At 43.9% G+C, this 14,603-nt stretch overlaps 1 protein-coding gene across 1 annotated transcript; it reads right to left on the bottom strand.

Annotated features, from left to right (window-relative positions):
* Positions 1 to 13,528: 13,528 nt before the first annotated feature.
* LOC133815137 (uncharacterized mitochondrial protein AtMg00310-like) lies at positions 13,529 to 14,308 on the bottom strand. Its single transcript, XM_062248013.1, has one exon. The coding sequence runs from the start codon at positions 14,306 to 14,308 to the stop codon at positions 13,529 to 13,531; it is 780 nt and encodes a 259-aa protein (XP_062103997.1).
* Positions 14,309 to 14,603: the final 295 nt, after the last annotated feature.

Raw genomic sequence — 14,603 nt, 5'->3', positions numbered from 1 at the left:
GCAGAAGGTGGTAAAACACAATCATACTCGCACTACCGCAGCTTCAAGAAAACCTTCTCAGGAATTTGCTATGGCGATCCAGGATTTGGCTATCCAGAAGCCACGTAATGAGGGAGAAGAAGAACCCTCCTGGTTCATTGCTGATGCTTCAAAACTTAATCCTGCGCTGTTTCAAAAACATATTGAAGCTTTAGGCTTGAGCGGGGCAAACGTGATATGTCCGGGCTCGCATCAAAGAGCCAATAGGCCCGGTGGAAGATACTGCGCCTGGTCCAGGCATCATGTGCACGCTGGAGCAACACTCCCACTACACATCTATTTTCGGTCTGTAGAAGATTACTTCAACATCTCCCCATTCCAGATCGCACCGAATGGGATCCAGGCACTCTCTGCGTTGTACATCCTTTACTTCCTGCATGGTTGGGACGAGCCCACCCCTCATGAGGTGCACTACCTGTTTGATCTCAGGACCAATCCTTCCCACAACAACACGGGCTTCTTCCACTTCTACCACAGGCATAGGGGGATTACATATCTCAACGAAATTTCTCACAAATCGAACCCCGGGAAATATCATAAAGAATACTTCCTTACATTGGACATTGAGGCCAACAATTTGGCCTTTACACACTCGGGTCCATTCGAGCGACCATTGCCTACTAAAGGGATGTTTAAGCGGGCCCAGAAGTTGGATAACATGAGTCTTAAAGAGAAGGATGTGAAAAAATTGTTCACTTTGGACCTCCTTCAGATGGTGGGCCTGGTGCCGTGTGACCAAGATTTGGCAGTGGAAAGTACCACCGGGGAGAACGACACTACCGACCAGTCCAACGCGGGAACGGAGCTAGTGACTGATCAACTTTCTCCTGGACCTTCTCCGCTTTCTCATAGACCTGGCGACTTATTCATTAGAGAACCCGAACCTCAGCGCAGATCTACTATTCCCGCTCAGCCTGGGAAAGGAAAGGCTATCCAGGATGAGGGGGAACTTAGCTCATCCTCGGACGACGAGGATGAGTTCCTTGATCAGATTCTCAACGCAAGTAACACATGTCTAGTGAAAATAGGAATATTTTTGATAGCTTGGTAATTAGAGAGTAACAAAATTGTAGTATACACTTGTACACGTTTTATTATATTTAAATCTCTAACTACTTTGTGTTTTCCTCCTTTGCAGATTCAGACATGTTCAGAGAGTGCGTTGCTTCAAAGAGGAAAACTGGTGATGGAAGTGGCTCTATGCCTCCGCAGAAAATTCAGAAGGTAGCACCGCCCAGTCAAGGGAGGCAAACTGATGGACCTACTACACTCCCGCCATTGACTCCCTCTTCACTTCCTCCTTCTGGGAGCCTAACTCCTACTCACCAGGGTAGCTCGAGTGAGGTCTTTCGTGCTGTTAGTGACCTAGGCAAGGGACTTCTTGAGGATATCGGCCATGATGCATCAACACTCCAAAGTCTAGAATCCTACCCTCGGCTTAGTGTTGAAGTCGTCTTGAAAAGAGGGCTTGCTCAACTGATGAAGGTAAGTATTTTTTCTTAAGACAATTTGTTGTTAGTATTTTTGCTTGTAATAACCTTTTGTCTTCCATGCAGTCACTTGTCACCATTGGTCACGCTCAGCTCGAAGCCGTAGACTACAAGGAGTTGATCAAGGTGCTGAACGATCAACTGGTGGAGGCCAAATCCAAGCTGGAGCAAGCAGAGAGAACCGTAGTTGAACGGGATGAATCTCTCAAGAAGGTTTCTAACGAGAACCAGAAGCAGGCTCAAAACAATGCTTCCTTGACAACTCAATTGGAGAAACAGTCCCTCGAGAACAAAGAGTTAGCTCGAGATAATGAGAGGTTAATCAGCGAAAACGAAGAGTTGAAACAATAAAAAGAGCTTGAATTAATTCGCTTTGAGGAGGCCAGTTTCGACTGCTTTTATAAGGTCTGGAAGCTGAACAAACCTCTCAATCTTGATTGTTTCTCCAAGGAGGCTCAGGCAGAGGAGCTTGCCAGATGCGAAGCAAGGGCCGCTGAAGAAGCTGCCAATCCTCCTGCACTCACCCCCGCCTCCTCTGCTTTATCATTCCGAGCGAGAGGGGCAGCTGATGCCGAGGAGGGAGTCGATCAACCCACTAGAGGAGCACGCCAGTGACTCCCTCTCGTAATTCATCATATTTTGCTTTACTTTGTATTTTGTTGCTCGAACTAGTGAGCTATTTTGACACTTAGCACTTTACTCTTTTTCTGTCGACAACTTTAAACTTTTAAGTTTTTATTGTACATAGCAAAGTTCTTAGATGCCTTTCATTTCACATGAGCATTTAGTTTTTTAACTTAGAAATTTTTACCATTCCATAAGTCCATACTAAATATACTTCCTCATGCTCTTATTGCTCAACTTTTTATGAGCATAAATTTTTTATTACACGAATATCCGTTTCTAACTTAAAATTTGAAAAATTCTAAGTTACTTAAGCTTTGTAAAACAAGTTAGCTTAATGGCTTTTTTTAGACTTCCAAGCTTACAAGTCAGCCCAAACAAATATATTTGCTCGTGTTCTTATTTCCTGTGTTGAAATACATATCAGTATACCCTATGTGCCCCCCAAGTGATTGAGGGTTGATAAATCCTTGATCACTTGCTACTTGACCGAATTTGTCCGAGTAGTTACTACTTGTGAAACACATAAAATATACTAAATATCTCAGTAGTTGATCACTACAAAAACATTATTTAAACGTTGGTCCTTCATATCATGATATCGACCAGTTGAACACTGTCCGGTATACATTTACACTTAGCTTTTAGAAGACCTGTTTTGTTTAAATCATTATGACAGTTGAACACTGCCAAGAAAAAATAATCAACACATATGCAAAATTTGTAGCAAGATGCGACAACGCTGCGCGTGGTCTCTTTTATTACTCGTAATAATAAGTGATAAAACGTGTCTAATAATGAGTTCCAAACAAAATAACATTGTTCAAAATAATGCGACTGGGTAGCAAATAACCAGTTCACAAACAAAAAACTTTAAATAACAAGTTAAGCACTTGATACAAAGCTACTACTATGCAAGCAGTATTTATTGATAATATTTTCTCAAGTGCTCGCCATTCCAGTAGTTCTGGATTAGCTCTCCATTCAACCGAGCGAGCTTGTAGGTGCCGGGTGGTAAGACTTGTTCAATTTGATATGGTCCTTCCCAGTTTGGTCCTAGCACACTAGCTGCTGGGTCCCTAACAAACACCTTTCGTAGGACTAAATCTCCGACCTGGAACTTTCGATCTCGCACTCTGGAGTTGAAGTAGCGTGCCACTTTTTGTTGATGAGCGGCTATTCTGAGCTTTGCCTCCTCTCTTCTTTCCTCGAGGAAGTCCAATGATTCTGCTAACAACTGATGGTTCTCCTCTTGGTTGTACATGGTCCTTCTATGAGAGGGTGGGTCTATCTCCACAGGTAACATGGCTTCATACCCATATGCCAAAGAGAATGGAGTATGACCAGTTGCCGTCCGAGCAGTAGTCCTATATGACCAAAGGACCTCTGGTAACTCTTCTGCCCAAGCACCCTTAGCTTTCTCCAGGCGCTTCTTTAGAGTGTCCTTTAGTGTTTTGTTCACCGCTTCAACCTGCCCATTGGCTTGAGGATGGGCTACCGAGGAGAAACTTTTTGTGATGCCATGCCGAGTGCAAAAATCGGTAAATAAGTCGCTGTCAAACTGGGTGCCATTGTCAGACACTATCTTCTTAGGTATACCATAGCGACATATTATGTTTTTAACCACAAAGTCTAATACTTTCTTCGATGTGATCGTGGCTAATGGCTCGGCCTCAGTCCATTTAGTAAAATAATCTACCGCGACCACCGCAAACTACACTCCTCCTTTTCCCTTGGGCAACTTCCCAATTAGATCAATGCCCCACACTGCAAAAGGCCACGGACTTTGCATTTGCTTCAAAACATTTTGGGGCGCTCTGGGCACTTTAGAAAATCTTTGGCATTTGTTACACTTTTTCACATATTCCATAGAGTCCTCGTTCATAGTAGGCCAGAAAAATCCTTGCCTCAAGATATTTTTAGAAAGGCTCTGCCCCCCCGCATGATCTCCACAAAACCCCTCATGCACCTCGGCTAATAAGTTCTTTGACTGGTCGGGCGTTATGCACCTGAGTAGAGGTAAGGAGTATCCTCTCCTATAAAACACTCCATCCACCAAGGTGTATCTAGCAACTTGCCTCATAACCTTCCTTGCCTCATTACGACCATCTGGAAGGGTCCCTTGCTCAAGGTAAGCAATGATGGGAGTCATCCAGGTGTCGGCTATCGTAATCGGCATGGCCTCTTGTCTATCAATGCTCGACTCCGCCAAGTATTCTACTGGTACTATATTTAGAGTTTCGGCATCCTTTGCACTAGCAAGCTTTGCTAGAGCATCGGCATTGGAATTCTGCTCCCTTGGTACTAACTTGATGGTATACCCCTCAAACTGGGCTAGCAAATCCTTGGTTTTATTTAAGTATGCCGCCATGCGTAGGCCCCTTGCCTGGTACTCCCCCAATACTTGATAAACCACCAATTGGGAATCCCTATTTATCTCCACTGACCGGGCACGTACATCTCTAGCCAGTTGCAAGCCTGCTAAGAGGGCCTCATACTCCGCTTCGTTGTTAGAAGCATTAAATCCGAATCTTAGTGCACAATGAATTCGGTGCTTCTCTGGTATGACTAGTATAATCCCAGCTCCTGAATGGTGCTCATTTGACGATCCATCAACAAAAAGTTGCCAAGTAGGAATTTCTTCTTTTAGCCCAGTAACACTCTCCTGCTGGTCGGGGACCTCAACGATTCTGGTACATTCAGCGATGAAATCTGCCAAAGCTTGACCTTTAATAGCAGTCCTTGGTTGGTACTTGATTTCAAACTGGCTTAGCTTGACCGCCCATTTAAGTAGCCGACCAGACGACTCCGGCTTCTGTAAAACTTGGCGAAGAGGCTGGTCAGTAAGGACCTTGATGGGGTGTGCCTGAAAGTACGGCCGCAATTTTCGTGACGCAAGTACCAAGCAGTAGGCCAACTTCTCGATCATGGGGTATCGTGACTCCACTCCTATCAAACACTTGCTAACGTAATATACCGGGTGCTGCACCTTATCCTCCTCACGTACTAAGGCAGCACTAACAACGTGTTCCGTGACTGCTAGATACATGAATAGGTCTTCTCCATCAACTGGCTTAGAAAGAACAGGAGGTTGGGCCAAATGCTCCTTTATCGCATGGAAAGCTTGTTCACACTCTGCGGTCCACTCAAACTTCTTGCCTCCTTTAAGCAGGTTAAAAAATGGGACGCACTTGTCCGTTGATTTCGAAACGAACCTGCTTAGAGCCGCAATCCGCCCAGTCAAGCTTTGCACATCCTTTATTCTTGTCCGAGACTTCATCTCTATGAGAGCCTTGATCTTCTCTGGGTTTGCCTCTATTCCTCGGGAGTTAACAATAAACCCAAGGAATTTTCCAGAACCCACTCCAAATGAACACTTGAGGGGGTTTAACTTCATGTTATACCTCCTTAATATTGCAAAGCACTCCTCTAAGTCTCCCACGTGTCCCTCAGCTTCCTTCGACTTCACCAGCATATCGTCTACGTATACCTCCATGCTCTTGTCGATTAAGTCATGAAACATACCATTCACCAAACGCTGGTAGGTAGCTCCTGCATTCTTCAATTCGAAGGGAATCACTTTATAGCAATACAGCCCTATATCCGTTCAGAAGCTGGTATGCTCTTCATCAGGAGGATGCATGCTGATCTGATTGTACCCCGAATACGCGTCCATGAAGGACAAAGTCTCGTGACCAGAGGTTGCATCTTCCAACTGGTCTATTCTTGGTAAAGGAAATCAATCCTTCGGGCATGCTTTGTTTAGATCAGTAAAATCTACATAAGTCCTCCACTTTCCATTGGGTTTGGGCACCAAGACTGGGTTTGAAACCCAAGCTGGGTAATATGCCTCTCTAATAAACCCGTTCTCCTTCAATTGCTCTACCTCCTCCTTAAGAGCCTTTGCTCGATCCTTGTCAAGCAACCTCCTCTTCTGCTGTACCGCTGGATATCTTTCATCCACGTTGAGCACGTGGCTGATCACAGTTGGTGAGATACCCACCATATCCTTGTGAGACCAGGCGAAGACATCTTGATTTCTTCGCAAGAATTCTATCAGCTGTACTCTCACCTCAGCTTTCAACTTCTTCCCAATCTTGACCCCTCTTGTCGGGTCATTCTCATCTATAGGGACCTCCTCTAACTCCTCGGACGGTCCCACATCACTCTCATAATCCCCAAAGCGAGGATCAATATCTCTTCCCTCGCTTTGGGCAACGCCCTATTTGGTGACTTCATCACCTGATGGGGTCTTCTGCTCTTTTAAACTAGGAGTGCTCTCCTGGCCACACTCCTCCAACATCTCTTCATCGTTCACTACTACAAGACTCTGGTCTACATCCATCTCATCCACCTCCTCTTTTTCAACACTCACAATCATGTTATTCTCCTTGGCACCTTTCTTCGCCTTAGCTATCGAGGCATTATAGCACTCTCTAGCTTCCTTTTGGTCTCCTTGGACACAGCCTATGCCAGCGCTGGTCGGGAACTTCATAGATAGGTGCTAAATTGAAACTACTGCATGAAAATTGGTGAGTAAAGGTCGACCAATAACCACATTGTAGGCGGACGGGCAGTCAACAATCAAAAACTCAGTCATCACGGTTTCATGCTTGGGGGCTTCCCCCGTGGTGACTGGTAACTTGATTGCCCCAGCTGGTGACACTCCCTCTCCAGTAAACCCATAAATGATGTGAGAGCATGGCTTCAAGTCATTGATGGATAGCTTCATCTTTTCAAAAGAGGACTTATAAATAATGTTTACGGAGCTTCCCGTATCAACTAGACATATTTTTACCTTCATATTAGCTATTTGGACTGTCACAACAAGAGGGTCATTGTGAGGATACCTCATTGTGAGGGACTCACTTTCATACCTTGGGTTCTTGGATGGTCGCTCCTCCACTGTCATAACCTGGGAGGTGGATGCCGCACCCAACTCATGACGAAGGGTGCGAGCATACCTCTCTCTCGCCTTGTTGCTATCTCCAGCAAGATGTGGCCCTCCACATATTGTATCTAGTGTGAAGTCCACAGGTTCAGGTTGCAAAGGTGGGGACCGTTGCCGCTTGAACCCAGGATTATTGCTGCTCCCCTCTCCCTGGGTCTTCTCTGCCTTATAGTTTTTTAGTTTCCCCGACCGGAGGAGAAACTCTATCTCATCCTTAAGGTGGTTACACTCATTCGTGTCGTGACCATAGTCTCTATGGAAACGACAGAACTTGTTCTTATTCCTCTTACTCATTTCCTTCTTGATTGGTGGGGGTCTCCGGTAAGGGACCTCCTGATGGCTGGCTAGATAGATCTCCGCTCGGGTCGCCGAAAGAGTGGTGTAGTTGGTGAATCGAGGTTCATACTTTGTTGGCTTGTCATTCGATCCCGACTTAGCTTTTTTCTCATTGCGGTGGTCAGACCCGTTATTCCCACGTTTCTTACTACGACCTTGATCATTTCCGCTATCCTTCGGAGTTTCATCTGATCCACTTGGGTTGTTCAACCCGTTCTCTCCTTTCTCAATGGCATCATCCAACTTCATGTACTTATCTGCCCGGTCTAAAAATTACTGTAAAGTTGAAATTGGATGGCGGTGGATGCTGTCCCACAAAGGACTTCGATAAATAATACCAGAGGAGATTGCAACCATTTTCCCTTCATCTCCAACCGTGGTAGCCCGATTGGCTTCTCTCATAAACCTTTGAATGTAGTTCTTGAGAGATTCATCATTACCCTACCTAATGTCCACCAAATGGTTGGCATAAACATGAGGGGTTCAGGCAGTACTAAACTGCCTGCAGAACTCCTTCCTAAAGCTCTCCCAAGAGGTGATGGAGTCGGGTTTGAACTTCCAGTACCACTCCTGGGCAGTGTCTGACAAGGTGGTGGGGAAGACTCTGCAGCGGTAGTCATCACTCACCCCAAGCAGCTCCATCTGGTCTTCAAACTTCCGAACGTGTCTCACCGGGTTTGCCTTTTCAGTATAAACTGGCAATACCAGCGCTTTGTATTTCCTTGGTGGTTAGGCTGCTCTTATTCTAGCACAAAAGGGCTACCACTTCTATGGTCTAGTGGATCAATAACTGGTTGTTTTGACAAACTTTGGACTGCCGCCGTTAAAGCATCAAGCTAGGCTTGGATGTCCGGGGCCACTGCTGGGGACGCACTCTCGGGACCGTTTGGTCGGGCACTCCTATCCGGCGTATCAACATCGAGTATTTCTACTCGACTTGTAGGAAGGATTGGCTCCTGCCCTTCGACCGGAACGGTCCTCCTTCTGTCATCAATGACGTCCCTTAGGTCCTTCTAAGCAGTGTTCTTTCCCAACCGGTCGAACACCGTACTTCAAGTCTTCTCGGAAGGTCTACTAGGTGGAGCGTGCTCTTTGCCATTACACTTGTTGGGATGCCGTGGTGGCTTCCCCGTTTGAGCTGGTTGATCCTCTCCTCCTCATCGGTTATTATTCTTCTCCTTCGACTGGTTGGTGTGGTGACTGTCAGCTTCATCACGCCCATGTCCATCTTTGAAGTGGGAAGTCTCCTTGCCACGAGGAGCTTCGTTGTGCCCCTGCTCATAAGGTGTTTTCTTGCTGCCTGACTTATGACTCCCTGACCTGGAAGTCTCTGATCTGGGGCTCCTTGAGGGGGTCTTGGAGTTCCCCCTTTGGGTTGAGGCAGTGCGCGATCGGACTCCCTCTTCCTCATGATCAAGTGGGTTACCACCATTCCTGCCTGGACTATCAGTTTTCTTATGTCCAGCCTCTGTGGTCCTTGCCTCTGGGGTGGGTGTCACCCCAGGCGCAGCTTGAGCATTGGCTCGGGTCAATTGCGTAGTTGCCTCCAGAGCAAGTGCAGCTTCGCGATGTCGCCTGTCGACCTCCTCTTGCTGTCGATGGATCTCCTCACTCCTAGCGTCCATATCCCGTCTCTGCTTGGCCATTTCCTCAGCAAAGGCCTCCTGCCTAGCATTGAACTGGGCCAACTCCTCCTGGAACGCGCTCATGGTCTCCTGGAGCTCCTCAAATTCAGGAGCTACATCCTCAAGCACGACCCTAGGCTCATTCTCACAATCTTGAACGCTGGGACCTTCTGATCAGGCATGTTCCCTAGAGGTGCTTGCCCTCTTGGAGGCCGCGGTGGTGTTCTTAGGCCCCATATTGCTTCAGGGACTATCTGTCTTCTCTTCAGGCTCTCAATGAAAGCACCAAAATGTTGACTGTGATTTTAGCCAACGACGTAAGAACGTCAAATACGACAAGCCTTCAAGAGAATTATAAACGACAACAGACAGTTTTTATCAATGAAAGTAAATAACACGAGATTTTATAGTGGTTCAGCCCCGATAATCGGTAATAGCCTAATCCACTTAGAGATTATATTACTGTATTCACACTCAAGATCAGATGAACCAGTGTCAATTGAGTTTCTTCAGTGCAAATATTCCATAATACAAAAAGGGGTTCTTTCAGGAAAAACACACTTTCTCTCTCTAGAACACAGATTAACTCTCAATTTGCCAAAAAAAAGTCCTTTTATGATCCTCCCAACTCTCTATTTATAGACCTGGGCTTCTCAACTGATATACCCTTTAGATAGGGATATTTTATTATTCACCTTATATTTATATTACAATAAATGTTTAAAATACAACTGATCCCTAAATTCGAGTGAGGAGTGAGAGATTCCCGGATGCTTAGACCAATTCTCACCGAAGTCGTTTCGGGAAGTTTGACGTAGTCTCACATGCATGTTGATTACTCCTTCAAGCTTTCCATGGGTCAAAGGTGGTACATGCATGGCTCTCCTCGGACCAAAGGTCATGTAAGTTTGGTTCTCCTCGGACAAAGGTGGTCCGAGCTCACCTCCTTTGCTCCTTACCTTGGGCAAGTCCGAGGTAAGCTCCTCCATGACTTGTCCGATCGGACACAATGGTCTTCTCCTCGGCTTAAGGTGGTCTGAACCACCCTCTTTGGCATCTCACCTCGGTCAAGCCTGAGCCCATTTCCTTCAATCAAGGTCCGATCGGACCTTGTAGTTTTCTCCTCGGACCAAGGTGGTCCGAGGCATCTTTTCCATACCATCTCCTCGGACCAAAATGGTCCAAGGGACCTCTCCCATGGGCATGTCCGATCGGACATGATGCCCTTCTCCTCAGACCAAAGTGGTCCGAGCCTCTCTTTTTCAACCAAGGTCCAATCGGACCTTGTAATCTTCTCCTCGGACCAAGGTGGTCCGAGCTTACTTTCCTCCTCCTTCTTGTCACCTCGTACAAGCCCAAGCATACCTCTTCCATGGCATATCCGATCGGCCATTATGTGGCCTTCCCCTTGACTAAAACTTAAGTCTTAGTCATTCTCTTTGGACACGTTCGAACCAAAATATCAAGAGGCTCCCCAAGCTTAGGTCCGATTGGTCCTGTTGCTTTTATCCCTTGAACCAAAATCCAAATCTCTCCTTCAATCTTCTTGGACTTGGCTTCAAATCAATTACTAGGGTCTTCAAACTGGGGTCTGAGCCAAGCAACCCTTAGACCAAATATTCTCTTCGGTCGGGTGTATTTGACTTGACTATCTATCCAATTTCTTAACTGGTGTATTGGGCCACTGCTAAGCCAGATCACCCCACTAACTCATGCCATGTGCCAATGTTATTGCCACATCATTCTTTTCAAATTTTTGGGATAACACTATACTTGTGAAATAACAAGGACTTTAACCGCAAATTACCATATATATACATTGTTTACCGAGTTTTTCGGAAACGAATACAAACAAAATAATAAAAAGATAAGAACTGTAGAAGTGCAGAAATATAAATAGACAAATAGGTTTTTTACGTGGTTCAGACGTTAACGAGCCCTAGTCCACGAGTCGATGTTATTATACTTGTAGAGAATTACAGTAAAATGGCTGGTGTACAAGAACCTCACAAACTCCCAATGTTTCTCTCGGGTTCTCTTGAAGAAGATGAAGCTAGAGAGATTTTGGCAGAGTTCTTGCTCTTTAATCTGTTGGCCCCCTCTCCTATCGTAAAATGAGGAGGTCTTTATAGCTAGGGTTTTGGATTAGGGTTTTACTCTACCCCCATGAGTCTTAATTACACCAGCCGTCAATAGGGGATACAATTATCGTAGTAGCATGGCTACCAGGCTCTACGTAGGTATAATTACATGAAAATATGGGGAATGTCAAAAGGCAGCCGTCTTTTCCAGGCTGTCAGCGGAACAGTAGGCGAAAAGGCACTTTTAGGCGTGCTGGGATGTGTGCGGCCTCGACCTGTCAGGCGTGTCAGGCGGGATCCTGTGTCAGGTGAGTATCATTCCAACTATGCCTCCTCCGTGACTCGACCGCCTGGTCTTCTTCCGTGCGAGGCACGGAACTGTATCCGCGAAGGTAACCTGAAGAGCTTCTCCTGGAAGGACCTTCCCCGAAGGATATCCCTTCGGGAGTCCGGGAGAATTGACGAGCTTCCGGGTCGCGGTTGCTTGAAAGAGTGTGCTAGACACTAAATGGGAGAGGCGAAGCCTTTCTGTCCATCCGCGAGCCCTGGTCACCCTTCGTGAAAGACTTTGATAATTCTGCTTCCCCGAGGCTATCCATCTAAACGCTATCCGGAAATCTGGATAACATACATAAATATAATTTTGAGCCATAGAACATAAATATATATATGTGGTATAAAATTTTCCCCTAGAGTAAGAAAGAAAAAAATATATATTAAACAAGTAAAAAGAATTATTGATTCATACAAAAAAAGTCAATAATTAAAAAAGTTGCGCAATTAAGTGAACTTTCGAATTCTTGAAAATCATATTTATTTTGTTGATTATTTGATTTTCGTGTTGACTGGCTACCTGACTATGACAATGTAGGTACATTCAATTTGTCGTTAGGCAGCTAGGTGCTATGATAAGAAACGTCAACGAGGCAAAAGTTTTTTTTTAGGTAACCATTTGATACCCTGTGTTTTTGCAAAGTATCATTTTTGTACCATGTGTTTACAATAATACTTATTTGGTATGTATTTTGAAATCTTATATATTTGGTACCCTGTATTATAAAATCGTACATATTTGATACCCTAAACTCAAATTTAATTAATAAAATTTTACAAATTTAATCAAAATGCTCTCAATTATATGAGTTCCAAATTTATATTTAATTTCTTAATTACATATAATTGATGACAACTTAGTCATATTGACAAAATTTTATCGTTCAAATCTAAGTCTATGGTACCAAATATGTATGCTTTTAAAATATAGGGTACCATATGAGCATTATTGAAAACAGAGGTTACCAAAATGATACTTTGCAAAATCACAGGTACCAAATGAGTAAATTCCCTTTTTAAAAAAAAAATCAAATTCATTCATTCAAACAACCAAACCATTACCTTAGAATAGGCTTGTCCAATTTTGCAATAGGCAACGCAACAAGGAAAGGTCCCTATTCCAACTAGTGCTAGTTTCTGGTATCCAAAGCAATCTTAGCTAAACAATAAGCAAACATATTAACTTCTCTACGAGTAAAACAAAAGACATAAAACCTACTGTCAATTGTCAAAGATAAAATAAGATACTTAAGGCCATCTAAATGAGTGCAAGAAGTCTCCTTCTCAAAAAGAAAGGAGATGGCATTCCTACAGTCAGTGAAGATCATATATTTTGGCAACCCCAACCTTTTAGCCAATAATGGACCTTGTTTTATGGCAATCTTAGCAATAAGAGCATTCACAGTAGTATCCACATAAACATTAGCAACAACGTTGACAAAGTCGCTCCTGTCTCTACCAACCAGACCCAAGCTATGGTTTCATCTCTTGATACACATGCCTGCGTCAACATTCATATCAATGATATCATCGACAGGGGGCTTCCATCTGATCTCAACCCTGTCCACTTTCTTATGCACTTCCAAGTTTGCCTTCCCGTAGTTTGTAATGAAAATGTTGCACCATTCAAGAAGATCATTAGTGTTTGGGACAGTTTCTCCATGCATCTAGCAATTCCTAGTTTACCAAACGTTCTAGAGAATGACAGCTAAATGGGAGAATTCCTCCTTGTTGAGAGTCTGAGCCATACGGTTAAGGAAGTTTGAGGGATCAAAATGCATGCATTTTTTTATTTCTCGCCAAAATTCCGTTCTTTTCCAAATTTGAGCAGCTTTCGGATAGGTCCAAAGTGCCTGGACAATGTCCTCATTTTTCCCAGCATCGCATATCGAACAATCACCATTGATATGAATACCCTTGCAAAACAAAACACTATTGGTGGGTAGCCAAGAATGGTTGAGTTTCCAAAGAAAATGTTTAAGTTTAGGTGGCACTATAACTCAGTAAAGGAGGTTCCACCAAGACTCTGATTTTTGCATATCCGACAGCTCAGCTCTCTCTTTCAAACTCATAGAAACTTTTCACACTATATTCACCATTCTTTGAGTAATGCCAAAGAATTTTTCCAAGATCTCTGTTCTCACTCGGTAAGCTCAAAATCATGTCTGAATCCTTGTTATAGAAATTATTCCTAATAAACTCCTCATCCCACTCCCCATCTTGATTCTGCAAATCAATCACAAAAAAGTCGTTGGGGAGGTGGGGCTTGTCAAATATTTTGAAGCTCACCGGTCCTTGAAGCCATGGGTCATGGAGTATTCTCACATCATTTCCATCACCTATTCTCCATCTATAACCACCAATAATAATCTCCTTTCCCCACATCAGACTTCTCCAAACATAAAATGCCTTAGAACCACAAAAGGCATCCAAAATAATTTTGTTGGGGAAATAGCTAGCCTTGAGGACTTTTCCATAAAGAGAGTTCAGATTCCTGATTAACCTCCACACTTGTTTAGCCAGTAAAACTTGATTGAAAGTACTTATATCCCTGAATCTCATGCCTCCCCTTTCTTTGGTCTTACACAGCTTTGTCCATTTACACCAATGGATCTTCTTTTTCTTTTTAGAATAACCCCACCAAAATATAGTTTTCATTCGGTAGAGATCATTAATGAGTTTCATAGGGAACTTGAAATAGCTCATGGAATATGTAAGGAGAGCCTGAATAATTTCCTTGAGGAGAACTTCTCTTCCCACAGTTGAAAAAAGAGGAAATTTCCATCCTTTAAGTCTCTTCCACACCTTATCTTTAATGGAGTTCAACATCTCTTTTTTGCTTCTCCCACATAGGACGATATCCCCAGATAGTTGCCATAGTTTTCCACCACTCTCACCCCCAAAAGATTAGCCAAAGTATTCCTTTCCTTTCTAGGAACATTCTTGTTGAAGGCCATTTTAGACTTAGAGAAATTCACCATTTTCCCTTTAGCAGCAGAATACAGGTCTAAAATTCTTTTGATCTCCAAGCATTCCTTTTTGTTAGCTTCAAAGAAGATCAAGTTGTCATCTTAAAAAAACAAATGGGATACATGAACTTTGCTTCGCCCAGAAGTTAGACCGT

The sequence above is a fragment of the Humulus lupulus genome, chromosome 2 (assembly GCF_963169125.1).
Source record: "Humulus lupulus chromosome 2, drHumLupu1.1, whole genome shotgun sequence".
Lineage (NCBI taxonomy): Eukaryota > Viridiplantae > Streptophyta > Magnoliopsida > Rosales > Cannabaceae > Humulus > Humulus lupulus.
The sequence above is the reverse complement of the archived record's forward strand: the minus strand, read 5'-3'. Positions and strand labels throughout refer to the sequence as shown.

What these genes read in the sequence shown, in the direction of transcription:
- LOC133815137 (XM_062248013.1), bottom strand. Translation starts at nt 14,308, where the DNA reads ATGTTGAACTCCATTAAAGATAAGGTGTGGAAGAGACTTAAAGGATGG.